Raw genomic sequence first — 14,592 nt, forward strand, 5'->3', positions numbered from 1 at the left:
ACTCCACAGCACATAACAACAACAACAATCAGTTATAGTCTAAAGATGGACTTACAAGCTTTCTATGGTGATGTTTCTGGCTATTCTGTTCTCTCCCCCTCAAGTGTCTATTTTACAATAGTAGGCAATGGAAACCAAGATTCAAAAGATAGCCAGACATCTTAACATTATTTCCCCTCTTTTACCCATTCAAACCATGCCTCAATCCCAGAGTATATCCCAGAGCCCTGTTGTTCCAAGGTTGAGCATACATCATTATTTACCTTTGTCCCACTTAGCCCATGCAAACCTGCCTAACTGTTTTCCCATCTGCCTTGTTCTTCCATTCCCCTCCTTCTTGTGTATTGCCCCCCAGCACCCAAACTATCTATGTCTATTCCCTACCCTGTGCTCCACCTTCCCCTCCCTCCCCTCACCCCACCCCATTGTTGTTGTTGTTATGTGCCATCGAGTCGGTTCCGACCCATAGCGACCCAGTACAGGGCACCCCACCCCATACACCCCGGTAAACAGCAAATACTTTTTTTTCCCTTTTAGTGTGGGTATTTTTTCTTAAGCTTTTACAATAATGGTCCTATGCAGTATTTCTCCTTTTGTAACTGAAATTAGTCAAGGTTCTCAAGGTTCATCCATGTTATGTGGTGGCTTGCAGCTTCCTTGTTATTCTTCAAGGTAGCATAATACTCCATTGTGTGTATGTACCACAGTTTGTTTATCCATTCTTCCATTGATGGGCACTTAGGCTGTCTCCATCTTTTTGCTATTGTAAATCCATTTGTTTCTTTAGTTGAGAAATCCTTATCAAGCCAGAAATTCTGGTACTGATGTCCTGTGCTCTGCATGGCTTCAGTTGATGGTGCTGCTAACTGAAATGTCAGGAGTTTGAACTCACCAGCAACTCCACGGGAGAAAGACGAGGCAGTCTGCTCTTGTAAAGATTTACAACCTTGGAAGACCTGTGGGGTAGTTCTACTCTGCCTTATAGTGTCGCTGTCAGTTGGAATCGCTGTGGACAGGGCCCCACTTGGGACCCAGTGTAATCTCCAATTTGTCACCACTTCCCTGATGCAGATGTGATTTTCCCCCCCTGGAACTGACCTGGATATAAAAACAAGGAAACTAATGGTGGGTATTCAGGCGGCTCCTTGTAGACCCTAGAGATCTAGGATGAAATAAAACCAGGGAGAAGAGGACAAGGTTTGGGGCTTGATGAAGTGGTCCTGAGTCACCACTCAGCACGAGCAGTGTGATGAAGCCCAGGCCCCGTGTCCTAACTGCTAGTCTCCTTGCCTTCCAGGTCATTCCTACTCGGGGAAGTCCACCATGTCCTCAGACCACCACACCCAAGGTGGGTACCTCAGGGCTGGGGCAGCAGTGCATCTATCCCAACCTCAGTTTCCTTCCCTGTAAAATGGGTTGACATCTTCCTGGGTACCCTGCTACCCACCCCTGCCTTTCTCTGGGCCTCAGGTCCTCCCCTCCCCTACCATTGGCTGCACTGCCTGGATTCCCGTCCCTAGCTGCTTCTGGTGACAGAGCCTACAGTTTCTCTGCCTTGTCCCCTACACCCCGTTACTCATGGGGACTCCCCAGTTGCAAGGCTGTGAGGCTTTGAGACTTCCACTAGTCTTGACCCAGATCATCAAGAAAGGGGAGAGTTGTGAAATTGGCACCATGGGAGGTGGCAACCAGGCACAGATTTTGGCTCCAGGTAATGCCTAACACATGGAGGGAGTGTGCAGTTCTGCTCTGCTGTCTTCTTCAGGTTGGATCTCAACAGGGTCTCATTTCAGGGTTGGAAGCTCATTGTTCCCAATCTGTCCCCAAACCTTCCCCCTCACTGCCCATCTGGCTGCTCTCCTGCACCCCTCTGCCCACTGCAGGATCCCAGGGCATGGACTGTCCACCCCAGAACTGCATGCATGTCCAGTTTAGGGCCTCTTGGCCCAGGAAGCGAGCTGAGGCAACCACTCGGCTCACCCTGTTTCAACCTTATGGGGCTGACTTTCTATAAACCACCAAGCAAATATGAGAGTTGAAGCAGAAAGAAAGGCCAGGAAGAAATGCCAAGTAGGGGAAGAGGTTTGTCAGAGTTGAGCAGATGAGGAATGTTGTTGTTGTTGTTAAGTGCCTTCGAGTCGGTTCCGACCCATAGCGACCCTGTACAGGGTTTCCGCGGGTGTAAATCTTTACGGGAGTAGAAAGCCTCATCTTTCTCCCGCGGAGCGGCTGGTAGTTTCGAACCACTGACCTTAAGGTTTGCAGCCCGAATAGCCGTTGGCAAGTGCCGCTGTAAGGAGGTGACATTTGAGCAGAGACCTGGGTCCAGTGAGGGAACAGTTCTGTGAATATTGGCAGAATATCAAGGCAAAGGAAAGGCCCTGAGTTAGGAACCAGCTGGATGAATGTGAAGAATAGCAGGAAGGTCAGTGTGGGCAGCTTATTAGAGCCACGTGTTCTGGTGTGGTGCTATAAGATCAGCACTGGACTGCAAACCACAAGGTCAGCAGTTCAAACCCACCGCCTGCTCCTTGGAAACCCTATACAGGATTGCTATGAGTCGGAACCAACTCGACGTCATTTAACAACAATGACAACAGTAGTGTTTAAGAGTCCTGGTATGGCACTGCAGGATAAACACTGGACTGATAACCAAAAGGTCGGCAGTTCAAACCCACCACCTGCTCCTTGGAAACCCTATACAGGGTCTCTATGAGTCACAACCTACTTGATGGCACTTAGCAACAGCAAGAACAGCAGTGAGTTACATAGTGAGGTTACTCATTGAGCTACTAACTGCAAGGTCAGCAGTTCGAATCCACCAGCTGCTCTGCAGGTGAACTATGAGGCTTTCTGCTCTGGTAAAGATTTACAGGCTCAGAAACCCTATAAAAGGTCTCTATGGTTGGAATCAACTCAATGGCACACAACAGTAATAACCACATTAAAATAGTAAAAAGGAACAGGTGAAATTAATTTTCACATTGTATTTCATGAAGTCCAATACACAAGGGAGCTTGGAAAAGTTCGTGGAGAGACTCCATTACTTTCAATTCAATTTTTCCATGAATTGTTTGAAGGCCCCTCGTAGACAAAATATGAGCATGGTAGCATGTAAATAGCATAAAATTATTAGGGAGATACTTTAATGATTGTTATCAAGCTAAATCATAAAATCTGATATGTATTTTGCATTTTTATTGTTGTTGTTAGGTGTGTTTGAGTTGGCTTTGACTTAGAGTGACCCTGTGTAGATCAGAACGAGACACTGTCCGGTCCTGGGCCATCCTCACAATCATTCCTGTGTTCGAGCCCATTGTTCAGTCACTGTGTCAGTCCGTCTCACTGAGGGCCTTCCTCTTCTTCACACATCTGAATTCCAACTAACTTCACATATTCAAAAGCCATCTGTAGCTAATGGCCACCCTATGCGACAATGCTGGTTTAAAGGATTACATTACCAATATGGACATTTCTCCACCCATCTGTCAGTTTGCTTTACTGCGGTGGCTTGCATGTTGCTGAGGTGCTGGAAGCTAGGCCATTGGTGTTTAAAGGACTAGCAGGAGCACCCATGCTGAGCAGCTTTTTCAGCAGAGCCTCCAGACTAAGAAGATCAGAAAGAAAGGTCTACTTCCTGGAGCTCTGCTTCCAAAAAGCAAGATAGCCAAATACTGTCTGACCGGGCAGAGTCTCATTCTGTTGTACATAGATAATCATCATTTGGAACCAGCTCAGTGACTAACAAGATAAAATTCTAACCTCCATTATGTTGATAAATAACAACAATAACAATAATAATACTGACCTTTTGGGCTCTCTGAGGCCTTCAAATGCAGTGAGAGCTTGACCTTCCTCCCCCCTCCCCCCACCTCCAAAGCCAGGATAATAATAATAAACTGTTGATTGGTAGTATTTGTGTGCTGTCAAGTTGCTTCTGACTCACAGCAACCCTGTACAGGGTTTCCAAGCCTGTAAATATTTACAGGAACAGAAAGTTTTATCCTTTTCCCATGGGGCAGCTGGTGGATTTGAACTGCTAATCTTGTTGTTAGCAGCCCAATGTGTGACCCACTATGCCACCAGAGGTCCTTAATAATAAACTTCTTTTTGTTGTTAAGTGCGTTGAGTCGGTCCCAACCCATAGCGATCCTGTATAGGGTTTCCAAGGAGCAGCCGGTGAACTTGAACCACCAATCTTGTGGTTCAAACTGACTTTGCAGTCCAGCACATTAACCCACAGTGCCACACCAGGACTCCAATAATAAACTAGGCCCTACATTTTCTTGACTCTTTGTCGAAGCCTTGAAAATTAGGCATGCCACCCATTTTACAGACAGAGACTGAGGTTTAAAGGAATGAAATCACTTCCCAGGACTGCGCAGCCAGATGCAGTACAGCCAGAGGAGGCATTAGAGCCCAGGCCTGTCTCCTGAGCTCATCTGTGGCTGGGTCACTGACTATGAAAACTGAATTGAGCCCACAGAATTTGTCTCTGCCTTTGTCTGGCTAATCCCCAGTCTGGGAGAGACCAGTGTGTTTACCCTGTCCAGTGCTGACCATGTGGCTTCTGCAGCTGCTCTTCCCGGGAGTCCACTCCAGAGGCAGGACCCTAGAAAGAGTGGCTAGAAAACCTCTGTTCAGTTTTCTCACTGGATTCATGCAAAGTGCATCTGGCCTCTCATTTAGCACTTGGCTGTGACCTTGGGTGCATCTTGTCACTTTGCCGAGAGCTTCAGTTCCCATGATGAGGATGCTGTCAGCCCCCTAGTGTAGGCTGATATAAAGACCAGGTGACACAAGGGGAACCAAGTCCCCTGGCAAAGTATCTCAAGTGGGAGGCCACCAGGGAGACCAGGAAAGCCCTGTGGGGCTTGGAGAAAGGACCTGGGTATGTGTAGCTTTACAGGTGAAATGGGGATGAGGTGCACAGTTTCTAACAGCAGCAGAAGCAGCTCAGGAAGTGTGGTCTAGCACCTTGCTACTCCTAATAAGACCCATGTACCATCAGCATCAGCATCACCTAAGAGCTGGGGCTACTCCCCAGACCTGCAGAAACTGCATTCTGTCAACATGCTCTGTGTGCGCTTTGGAGTTTGGGAAGAGCTGCTCTAGAGGAAACAGCATCAGAAGGCCTGGACTGCAATGTAAGCTTGGCCATGTACCCACTTTTGGGACCTATGGCATCTCCCTTGTTGTTGTTGTTTTTAAGTGCTGTTGAGTCAGTTCTGACTCATAGCAACCCTGTATACAGTTTCTGAGGAGCAGCTGGTGAGTTTGAACCACTGTCTTTGTGGTTCTAACCAACCTTGTGGCCCAGAGCTTATCCTACTGTGCCACACCAGGCATCTCCCTTAATTAATACAACTATTACATAATTATATTTTAATTATTAATACTTATACTTTATTATAATTTAAAAGATTATATTTAATTATAAGTATTAATAATTATAATACAATTATGTAATCTGCTAACCATTGTCCCCTGAATCCTTATAAGAGTTCCATGAGATAGGTACTCCTTCTGTGTACCATTTTGTTGTTAGGTGCCATTGAGTCAGTTCTGACTCACAGAATAAAACACTGTCTGGTCCTTCACCATTGTCACAATTGTTACCTTTGAGCCCGTTGCTGTCAATCATACTTTACAAATGGGGAAGTCTCACAGCTGTTAAATGGCAAGACCGTTTGCATTTATGTTGGGTTTTTGATACTAAAGGGTGGAGTCTTTTAGCATCCTTCATTCTTTCCTCTGCTCTGCTCTCCTCACCATGAAGGGGGTTGATGTTCTCTGCTCTCCTCTCATGATCCTCACTGTGAAGCAGGTTGATGTTCTCCTCTGCTCTGCTTTGCAGTCCTCACTGTGAAGGTGGTTGATGTTCTTCTCTGCTTTGCTTTCATGGTCCTCTCCATGAAGGGGGTTGGTGCTCTCTCTCCTCCTGTTGCAGATCATCATCTTTGAGCAGGAGAACTTCCAGGGTCGTTCTCACGAACTTGGTGGACACTGCCCCAACCTGAGGGAGACTGGAGTGGAGAAGGCAGGCTCTGTCCTGGTGAAGGCTGGACTGTATGTACCTGGGTGCTGCACCTCAGCAGGGTCCATTGGGTCTGAGGCAGTTGGACTTTGGAGTTGGGTGCATCACTGTGCCCCTAGTCAGGGTTGTCAAACAATCAGGATTCCAAGTCTGACAGCCTCATGACAGAGCTTGTGCTTGGGGAGTCAGACTGAGCAGGCTTCAATCCTGGCTGTGTCATGTTGGGCCAGCCTCAGTTTCCTCCTGTGTAGGCTGAGGGTAACTCCATCTTCCTGCAGATGAGGAGAGAGAACTTAAGGCTCTTGAGCGTGAACTTGATACATAGTCCCTGATACATGTTGTTAAATGCCATTGAGTCAGTTCTGACTCACAGCCACTTTGTATAAGGTTTCTGAGGAGCAACTATTGGGTTTGAACCACTGACCTTCAGTTAGCAGTCCAAGGCTTACCCTGAAGTCCCATCTAAATTCAAGCACAGTGAAGCAACTATAGCACCACCTCGAAATGCAACCAGAGCTTTGTGCTGTGTTGATTTCAACAACCTAGAGCCCAAGCACCAAATATCCTTGAAGGAGCTCTGGCATGCTGTGCTTAAGCACTTGGCTGCTAACCAAAAGTCCAGTGGTTCAAACCCACCAGTCATTCTGAGGGAGAAAGATGAGGCAGTCTGCTTCCGTAAAGATTTCAGCTTCTGAACCTTATGGGGCAGTTCCATTTTGTCCTGTAGGTTCATTATAAATTGGAATTGACTCAACAATCCTTGTTTGTTTAAAAAAGTTTTTTTTTAATGCATCCTTCTTAAAATGGGCTGCTGTGAGTCCTAGGGCTGGAATGAGTAACTAGGGTCCTTTGAGAGGAGGCTTGGGGTGACCCTGATCTCTCTCTCTCAATCTCTTGATCACAGCTGGGTAGCCTATGAACAAGCCAACTGCAAGGGGGAGCAGTTTGTGTTTGAGAAGTGTGAGTACCCTTGTTGGGACATAGGACAGACTCCCTCAACTCCCTGAGGCCCATCAAAATGGTAAGTCCCTCCCCATCCCCATCCGCTCTTCTCTTTGCTCACTTGGTAGCAGATGCTCGGGGACCAGGAAAGAGCCTTCTTTGGTGGGGGACTTCTTGCATAAGTCCTTTGACCTCTCTGATTCTCAGTTTCCTCATCTGCAAAATGGGGGTATTAGTACCTACTGTCCTGAGATTAAGGAGCCCTCTTGGTGCAGTCGACTAAACATTGGGCTGTTAACCACAAGGTTGGCAGTTTGAAGCTACCAGTCACTCCACAAGAGAAAGATGAGGTGTCTGCCCCTGTGAAGGTTTACGTACTATAGGGTCACTTTGAGTTGGAATGGAGTGGACAGCAGTGGGTGAGTCCTTAGATCTCACTATGCTTAGCCTGAGGGTGGCCGGATTGCACTACTCTAATCAACCAGCTAAGGAGCTCTGGTAGCGTAGTGGTTATAAATTGGACTGTGAACCTCAAGGTCAGCAGTTCGAAACTACCAGCTGTTACGCGGGAGAAAGATGAGGCTTTCTGCTCCCGTAAAGATTTACAGCCTCAGAAACCCTGTGTAGGGTCACTGTGGGTTGGAACCAACTCGATGACACTTAACAACAACAATCAACCAGCTGCCGTTGAGTTGATTCTGATCCATGTGTGTCAGAGTAGAACTGAGCTACACAGGGTCTTCAATGGCTAATTTGAGGAAGTAGATCATCAGGCCTTTATTCCTAGGCACCTCTGGGTGAACTCGAACCCTCAACCTTTTGGTTAGTTGCTGAGTGCACTAACCAGTTGTACAACCCAGCTAACAAAAGCAACACTTCTAAAGAATAGAAGAAACCCTGAGTTGGGGTGGAGAGAAGTAAGTTGTTAATAAGTGCCATCAAGTCAGTTCCGACCCATAGTGATCCTATATGGAGTTTGAGGAGTGGCTGGTGAGCTTAAACCACCAACCTTGTAGATGAATCTGACTTGCAGTCCAGCGTATTAACCCATAGCACCCGATGCCTCTTTGATCTTGATTCTGGCAAGTGTCTAAAGTCTCAGGAAAGGCAGATGGCTCAACCATGCTTGGTCATACCCCCAAACCTCCTAAGTCCAGACTACTCCTTGATGGAACATTGGAGAACATTCACTGAATTTAGCATCCCATAGACTAAGGTTCATAGCTTGACCCTGCTACTCCCAGAAAGCAATCCTGGGCAAATTACTTCACTTTCCTTCTAGGCCTCAGTTTTTTCATCTGTTAAATGAGACAAGACTTGTTTAAAAGATTAAATAGGTAAGAAAAATGCCTGGCACACAAGAACAGAAGAGTAAGAGAGATGGAGCTAGAAGACAGCCAAACTGACGTGAGGGCCTGTTAGAGGCAGCTTTGACTGTGACTTGGTTAATGTACACAATCAGCCTCTGTGTGTGCGACATGCCCACCTTTTTTACAGGGAAAGTTGAAGCAGTGGGTAGAGATGTGACATTTTGGGATCCAATATTCCTCAGAGTGTAGAATCTGGGAGCACATGTTCCATTCACAGGACTCTGTAGTAACTTCACTGTTCAATGGTGATTATGGTGGCTTCTCAGTGGTGGGTGCATTGGGGTGTAGGTGAAGTAGACAGCTCTGGACTCTTCCATCACCCTTAGCTCACTCCCCATCCACAGGACAGCCAAGAGCACAAGATCACCCTCTTTGAGAACCCCAACTTCACAGGGGATAAGATGGAGATCATCAACGATGACATTCCCAGCTCCACGCCTATGGCTACCAGGAGACGGTATCTTCTGTGAGGGTGCAGAGTGGCATGTGAGTACAGCCCCAGCCCTGGCTCACCCTGCCCAGGGCTCAGGCTCTGGGATCAGAACTCATCTAAGTTCTGTCTTCCCACTGGAAAAAGGACATCATCAGCCTATAGGTGGCTTTCAGCTCTGGCAGTGATGGCCAGACCTGCCTTTTGCAGTAGAGAAGCCTGGGCCTTCATCTCAGCCCCATAGGGCAGAACAGTCCATGTTGGAACAGGGGACAAGTTGAGGCAGACGTGGAATTAGGGGAAGGAGTAAGTGGCATGCTGTCGTGTACTGTGTGAGTTCCTGAGTTTAGAAAAAGAGGAAGTATCTTTTTCTAACAAATTAAATGTATTTGGCACTCAAGCCTTGGCCGTCACTGGGAATTTCTCACTGTGAAACTTTTAATTACATGGGGGTCCACGAATGGACTTCGGGCAGTGGTGTGCTGGAGTTGGTTTTGTCCAGCTTGGAAGAGATGGCAGTTAAACTTTCAGGACTTTTATGAGCTGGTTGTTTAATCATTATTATCTTGAAATCAGCTCTCATGGGACAATTTACACCACAGAAATTGACACCACCAAATACCCGCATGCCCAAGAGAGTCAATTTACTAGCTTTTTGAGGTCTGGCAAGCTTCTCAAAAAGCTCTGTGTTGGTCCTCATTTAGCTGGTGCAGCTATATGCCCAGATAGTGTTAAATGATCAATATGCCTAGATAGATTGAAAAAGCCTACCTTCTTGCCTTCAGAGACCTTACAGTCTAACTTTAGGGCCAACTATTCATCACTGAAAATGCCATACAAGTCTAAGCTACTTCCCTGAGCAAGAGACTTCTGAGTTGTGATATCAAAGAAGAATAGGAATGACAGAGGAGACAGGAAGAATGCGCCCCCCTCCTCAGTCTTCTGCTGTCTGTCTCCCCTTCTTTGGCCTTGCAGGTGGATTGGTTGCCGTACCCTGGCTACCGTGGGCTGCAGTACCTCCTGGAGAAGGGAGACTACAAGGACAGCGGGGACCTTGGGGTCCCCCAGCCCCAGGTGCAGTCTGTGTGCCACATCCGTGACATGCAATGGCACCAGCAGGGTGCCTTCCGCACTTCCAACTACTATGTCCCTCCATCGCCCTCTTTCCAGGGGCCAATTCTGCTGCCCAGGTTCCCCGGATAATCAATAAAGTGTGACCTGCAGCTTGTCTGCTGTGGTGTCTTTAATTCTTAGTGAGAGCTCTGTGTGTGTGTGTGTGTGTGTGTGTGTGTGTGTGTGTGTGAACAGAGAGAGAGAAAGAAAGAGACAGAGACAGGGAAAAAGAGAGAGAGAACAAGAAAGAGATAGAGTCAGAGAGACACACAAAGAAAGGCAGAGAGACACAAAGAGAGAGGGAAAGAGAGAGCCAGAGAGAGACACACACACACACAAGAGGCAGAGAGAAAGAGAGAGAGAAAGAAGTACACATACACAGAGACACACACAGAGAAAGAGAGATACATAGAAAGCGAGAGAGACAGAGAGAGGAAGACACACACACACAGATAGAAAGAAAGAGAGAGGCACACACAGAGAGAACCAGAAAGTGTCTGCGATACACAGGACAGCTTTCTAGCTCCACAGCTGTGTGTGATCTTGGGTACATCGCCCAATGTCTCTGGCCTCTGTTTCCTCACCCCACTTACAATCCCTCTGCCCCTGGATGGCGATATTGGTGGACCTCTTGCATGCATATAATGTAGTGGCTAACCATAGACCCTGGTGACCCTGTGTGTTGCACAATAGAGCTGTGCTCCGTAGGGTCTTCAAAGCTGTGTGATCTTTCATAAGCAGATTGCCAGGTCTTACTAGGTGGGTTCGGACCATCAACCTTTCAGCAAGTAGCTCATCGCTTAACTGTTTGAGCCACCTAGGGACTTCTGTAGATCCCCTAAACCAAACCAAACCCTGAACTCACTGCCTTCAATTCTACTGAGACTCACAGTGATGCTATAGGACAGAGGAGAACAGCTCCCTAGGGTTTCTCACCTTTCTTCTGCAGAACAGCTGGTGGGTTTGAACAGCTGACCTTATGGTCAGCAGTCCAATGCTTAACCCCCTATGCCACTTGCCCTGTTGTTGTTGTTGCTAAGGGCTTTCCAATCAGTTCCAACTCATAGTGATCCTGTGTAGGGTTTCTGAGGAGCAGCTGGTGGGTTTGAACTGCTGACCTTGTAGTTAGCAGTCCAGTGCTTACTTATTCTACAGCGCCACACCAGGAAGCCCTTAAAAATGTATCCACTGCCTGCCATTCCCACATTGTGGGGTCATTATCCAAAGCCTGGGAGGTATTTTGTATGCCAGAGTATCCCATCACCCTACAACCCTCACTTCATCCCTGGGAAGTGGGTCTAATGACAGGCTGTGTATTTGAATGTTCATTGGCTCCTTCATTCGTTATTGGATTGGTTTGGTCAGGTCCCTAGCCATTGGGATTTGGGTTCCAAACTCTCAGAGATCTGGGTTCAAATGGCTTTTCTGGGGGCACTGGCCAGTGATTTAGCCTCAGATAAGTCATTTTCTTAGAGTCTCAATGCCGTCTCTTTAGAAGTCCTGGTGTGGCTCTGTAGAACAGCACTTCAAACTCACCGCTCACTCCTCAGAAACCCTATAGTTTTGAGTTGCTGTGGGTTGGAGGTGACCTGACAGCACACAACAACAACAGCAATGCTTTAGGGTCAAGGAAACTTGGTGGTGCAGTGGGTTAAATGTTGGGCTGCTAAGCACAAAGTCAAAGGTTCAAACCCACCATCTGCTCTGTGGGAGACAGCTGCTCCTATAAAGTTTACAGGCTTGGAGACCCTAGGGAGAAGTTCGACTCTGTCTTATTGACAGTAGGTTTGGGTTTGGCTTGGACCTTATAGGGTTGCAGTAAGGATGAAATGAGATAGTTTTAGTGTTTTCTCTCTTTCTTCATCCTATGTGCTGCAAATATCGGCTCCCAAGTATGACCTCTTTCCCCTCTGTGGTTGGTGTCGTTCGATGTGTTGCTAAGTGCTCATAACAACCCTGTGTAGAATTTCTGAGGAGCAGCTAGTGGGTTTGAACTTTTTACCTTGTGGTTCGCAGTCCAGTGGTGATCCTACACACCACACCAGTTCATTTTTGGACGGAGTAGTCTAAAATTTTAATGTAACCAAACATCCATCTTTTTTCCCTTATGTGTCTTCTACATCTTGTTTCAGAAATTCTTGCTAATTTCAGGTCACAAATATTTTCTCCAATTTTTTTTCCTGAAAAAATAATGAAGTTTATCTCTTCTCATTTCAGCACTTCGTCTTTATGGACATTGTTTTTGTGTATGGTATGCAGTAGGGGTCTAATTTTTTGAAAAAAAAAAATTGTTTTTAAACTTTGCACAGCTATTGTCCTGGAGTTGATTTATTGAGTAGTCCATTTTGTCAGCATGGTGGCGCAATATGACATTTCCATATATGTATGGACTCTATTTATGGGCTCCTTCCTGTGCCTTTAAGCTATGAGATTGTATGCAGCTAACAGAAGAATGTTGGTTTGAACCCACATAGTGGCGCTGTGCAAGAAAAACCTGGTGATCTGCTTCCATCAAGATTAGAGAAGGTGGTGGGGGTGGGGGTGGTTGCGTGCCATCAAGTCTACACCAACTCATACAGATCCTGTATAGGGTTTCCGAGGCTGTAAATCTTTACAGCAGCAGAAAGTCTCATCTTTCTCCCATGGAGCATCTGGTAGATTCAAACTGCCGACCTTGCAGTTAGCAGCCCAGCTCGTAATCCACAATGCTACCAGACTTCAGTTATACAAGGGAGTGGAGAAACTTCAAAAAGTTTGTGGGAAAATAGAACTAACGTCGTTGGAATTGTCCCACAAACTTTTTGAAGCTCCCTCAGAGCCAAGAGACTCCTATGGGGCACAGTTCTACCCTGTAACATGTGGGGTTACCATGAGTCATAATTGACTTGACGGTAATCAGTTTGGATTTGGACTTTTAGTGTATGAGGACTCCTGGTGTGGTGCTGTGGGCTAATGCACTGGACTGCAAAGTCAGTTTGAACTACAAGGTCTGCGGTTCAAGCTCACCAGCCGCTCCTTGGAAATCCTATACAGGGTCATTACGGGTCAGAACTGACTAGACGGCACTTAACCACCACCACCATCACCACATACGTCTTATAGTGCTCTACATCATTATTCTTTTTCCACCTAAAATCACCCACCTCAAATCACTCCTGATGTGCATTGTAGGATCAACACTGGACTGCGAACCACAAGGTCAGACATTCAAACCCACAAACTGCTCCTCAAAAACCTTATGCAGGGTCGCTGTGAGTGGGAACCGACTCAATGACATGTAACATATTCAGAAAGATGGAAAACCCTGCTGAATGAGCTAATGTAGGTCAAGTGGTTACCATGGAAATGGGAGATTACGTGTTCAATAAACGTTACTGTCTTTCATCTATTCACTCATCCGTTGTCCAACACTTATTGAGTGCCTATTTCATCAGTCTTAGAAGAAATATAAGAATGTTCCTTGGAAGGGAGGACAGTGAGACTTGGGCTTGCTTACGTTGGACCTGCCATCAACACAAGTTGCTCGAAAGGAACATCCTGTTTGGTTGATGAGGATGAGAGAGGCCATCTGACACAATGAGCTCAAATGTAACAAGGATTGTGAGGACGGTGCAGGCTAGGCAGGGCCTCGTTCTGTTGTACAGAGGATTGCTATGAATCGGAATGGACTTGGCAGCACCTCACAACATTTGTGTTCCTGGAACTGGGGAGAAGAGGATCTAAGGTCAGTACCATAGAGCCCTGCTCCCAGGGAGATTGGGGGAGGGCCATAGCTCTGAATCCCTGGTAGTGGTAGGTAGGAGGAACCAGGCATACCCTGAGAAAATAGGGTAGCCAGGGCTGACTTCTCAAAGAAGTAGGATGCTGAAGGAAAGAAGTGCAAACTGCCAGGTGAATCTTGCAAACATTCTTTGCAAAGGAAACATCATGTACAAAGTTGGGGATGCATCGAAGAGCATGCACTGTTCCCGTATTTCAGGTACACTGGGTCTTTTGGGGGCATAAACACATATACAAGAACAAGTTTCTGAAATACTGGAACAGGATGATGATGAGGGTGGTGATGATGTTTGATACCATGTGAAAACCCCTGAGTCAATTCACACTCATAGCAACCCTACAGGGCAGAACAGAACAGCTCCGGAGGCTTCCTGAGGCTTTCAGTCTTTATGGGAGCAGACAACAAGCTTGTGGTTAACAGCTCAGTGCTGAAATCACCATGCCTTCAGGACTCCTGATACCATGAGGAATCACAGTTACCTGTTAGACGTCTGGTGTGGTGCTGTGGATCAACACTGGACTGCAAACCACAAGGTCGTAAGTTCAAACCCACCAGATGTTCCTCGGAAACCCAGTACAGGCTCACTATGAGTCAAAACCAATTTGATGACCCTTAACAATAACAACAACATTGCCACAGAACAGCTTACTTCAAACCAGTAGCATAATTGCAACAATCACTTTTGCTCACAAATCTATAATATGGGCAGGATTTAGTGGTGACAACCTCTCTGATCCAAATAGAGTCCCACTGTGGGATAAGTCACAAAAACAAGCAGTTCAAACTCACCAGCTTCTCCTTGGGAGAAATAAGACTCCTGTAAGGAGCTCTGGTAGTGTAGTGGTTACGAATCGGGCTGCGAACCTTAAGGTCAGCAGTTCGAAACTACCAGCCGCTCCGCGGGAGAAAGATGAGGCTT

At 46.6% G+C, this 14,592-nt stretch overlaps 1 protein-coding gene across 1 annotated transcript in view; it reads left to right on the plus strand.

Annotated features, from left to right (window-relative positions):
• Positions 1-1,674: 1,674 nt before the first annotated feature.
• The window catches only part of CRYBB2 (crystallin, beta B2), a gene marked incomplete at its 3' end in the record, with an annotated part of 16,818 nt that continues 3,900 nt past the window's right edge, over positions 1,675-14,592 (plus strand). Inside the window, 8 exon segments of the mRNA XM_006878187.1 lie at positions 1,675-1,711; positions 1,884-1,963; positions 5,951-6,069; positions 6,942-7,015; positions 7,018-7,058; positions 8,694-8,778; positions 8,781-8,839; positions 9,755-9,908. Coding sequence (XP_006878249.1) covers positions 1,675-1,711; positions 1,884-1,963; positions 5,951-6,069; positions 6,942-7,015; positions 7,018-7,058; positions 8,694-8,778; positions 8,781-8,839; positions 9,755-9,908 — 649 coding nt within the window.

The sequence above is a fragment of the Chrysochloris asiatica genome, unplaced genomic scaffold, assembly GCF_000296735.1.
Source record: "Chrysochloris asiatica unplaced genomic scaffold, ChrAsi1.0 scaffold00128, whole genome shotgun sequence".
NCBI lineage: Eukaryota > Metazoa > Chordata > Mammalia > Afrosoricida > Chrysochloridae > Chrysochloris > Chrysochloris asiatica.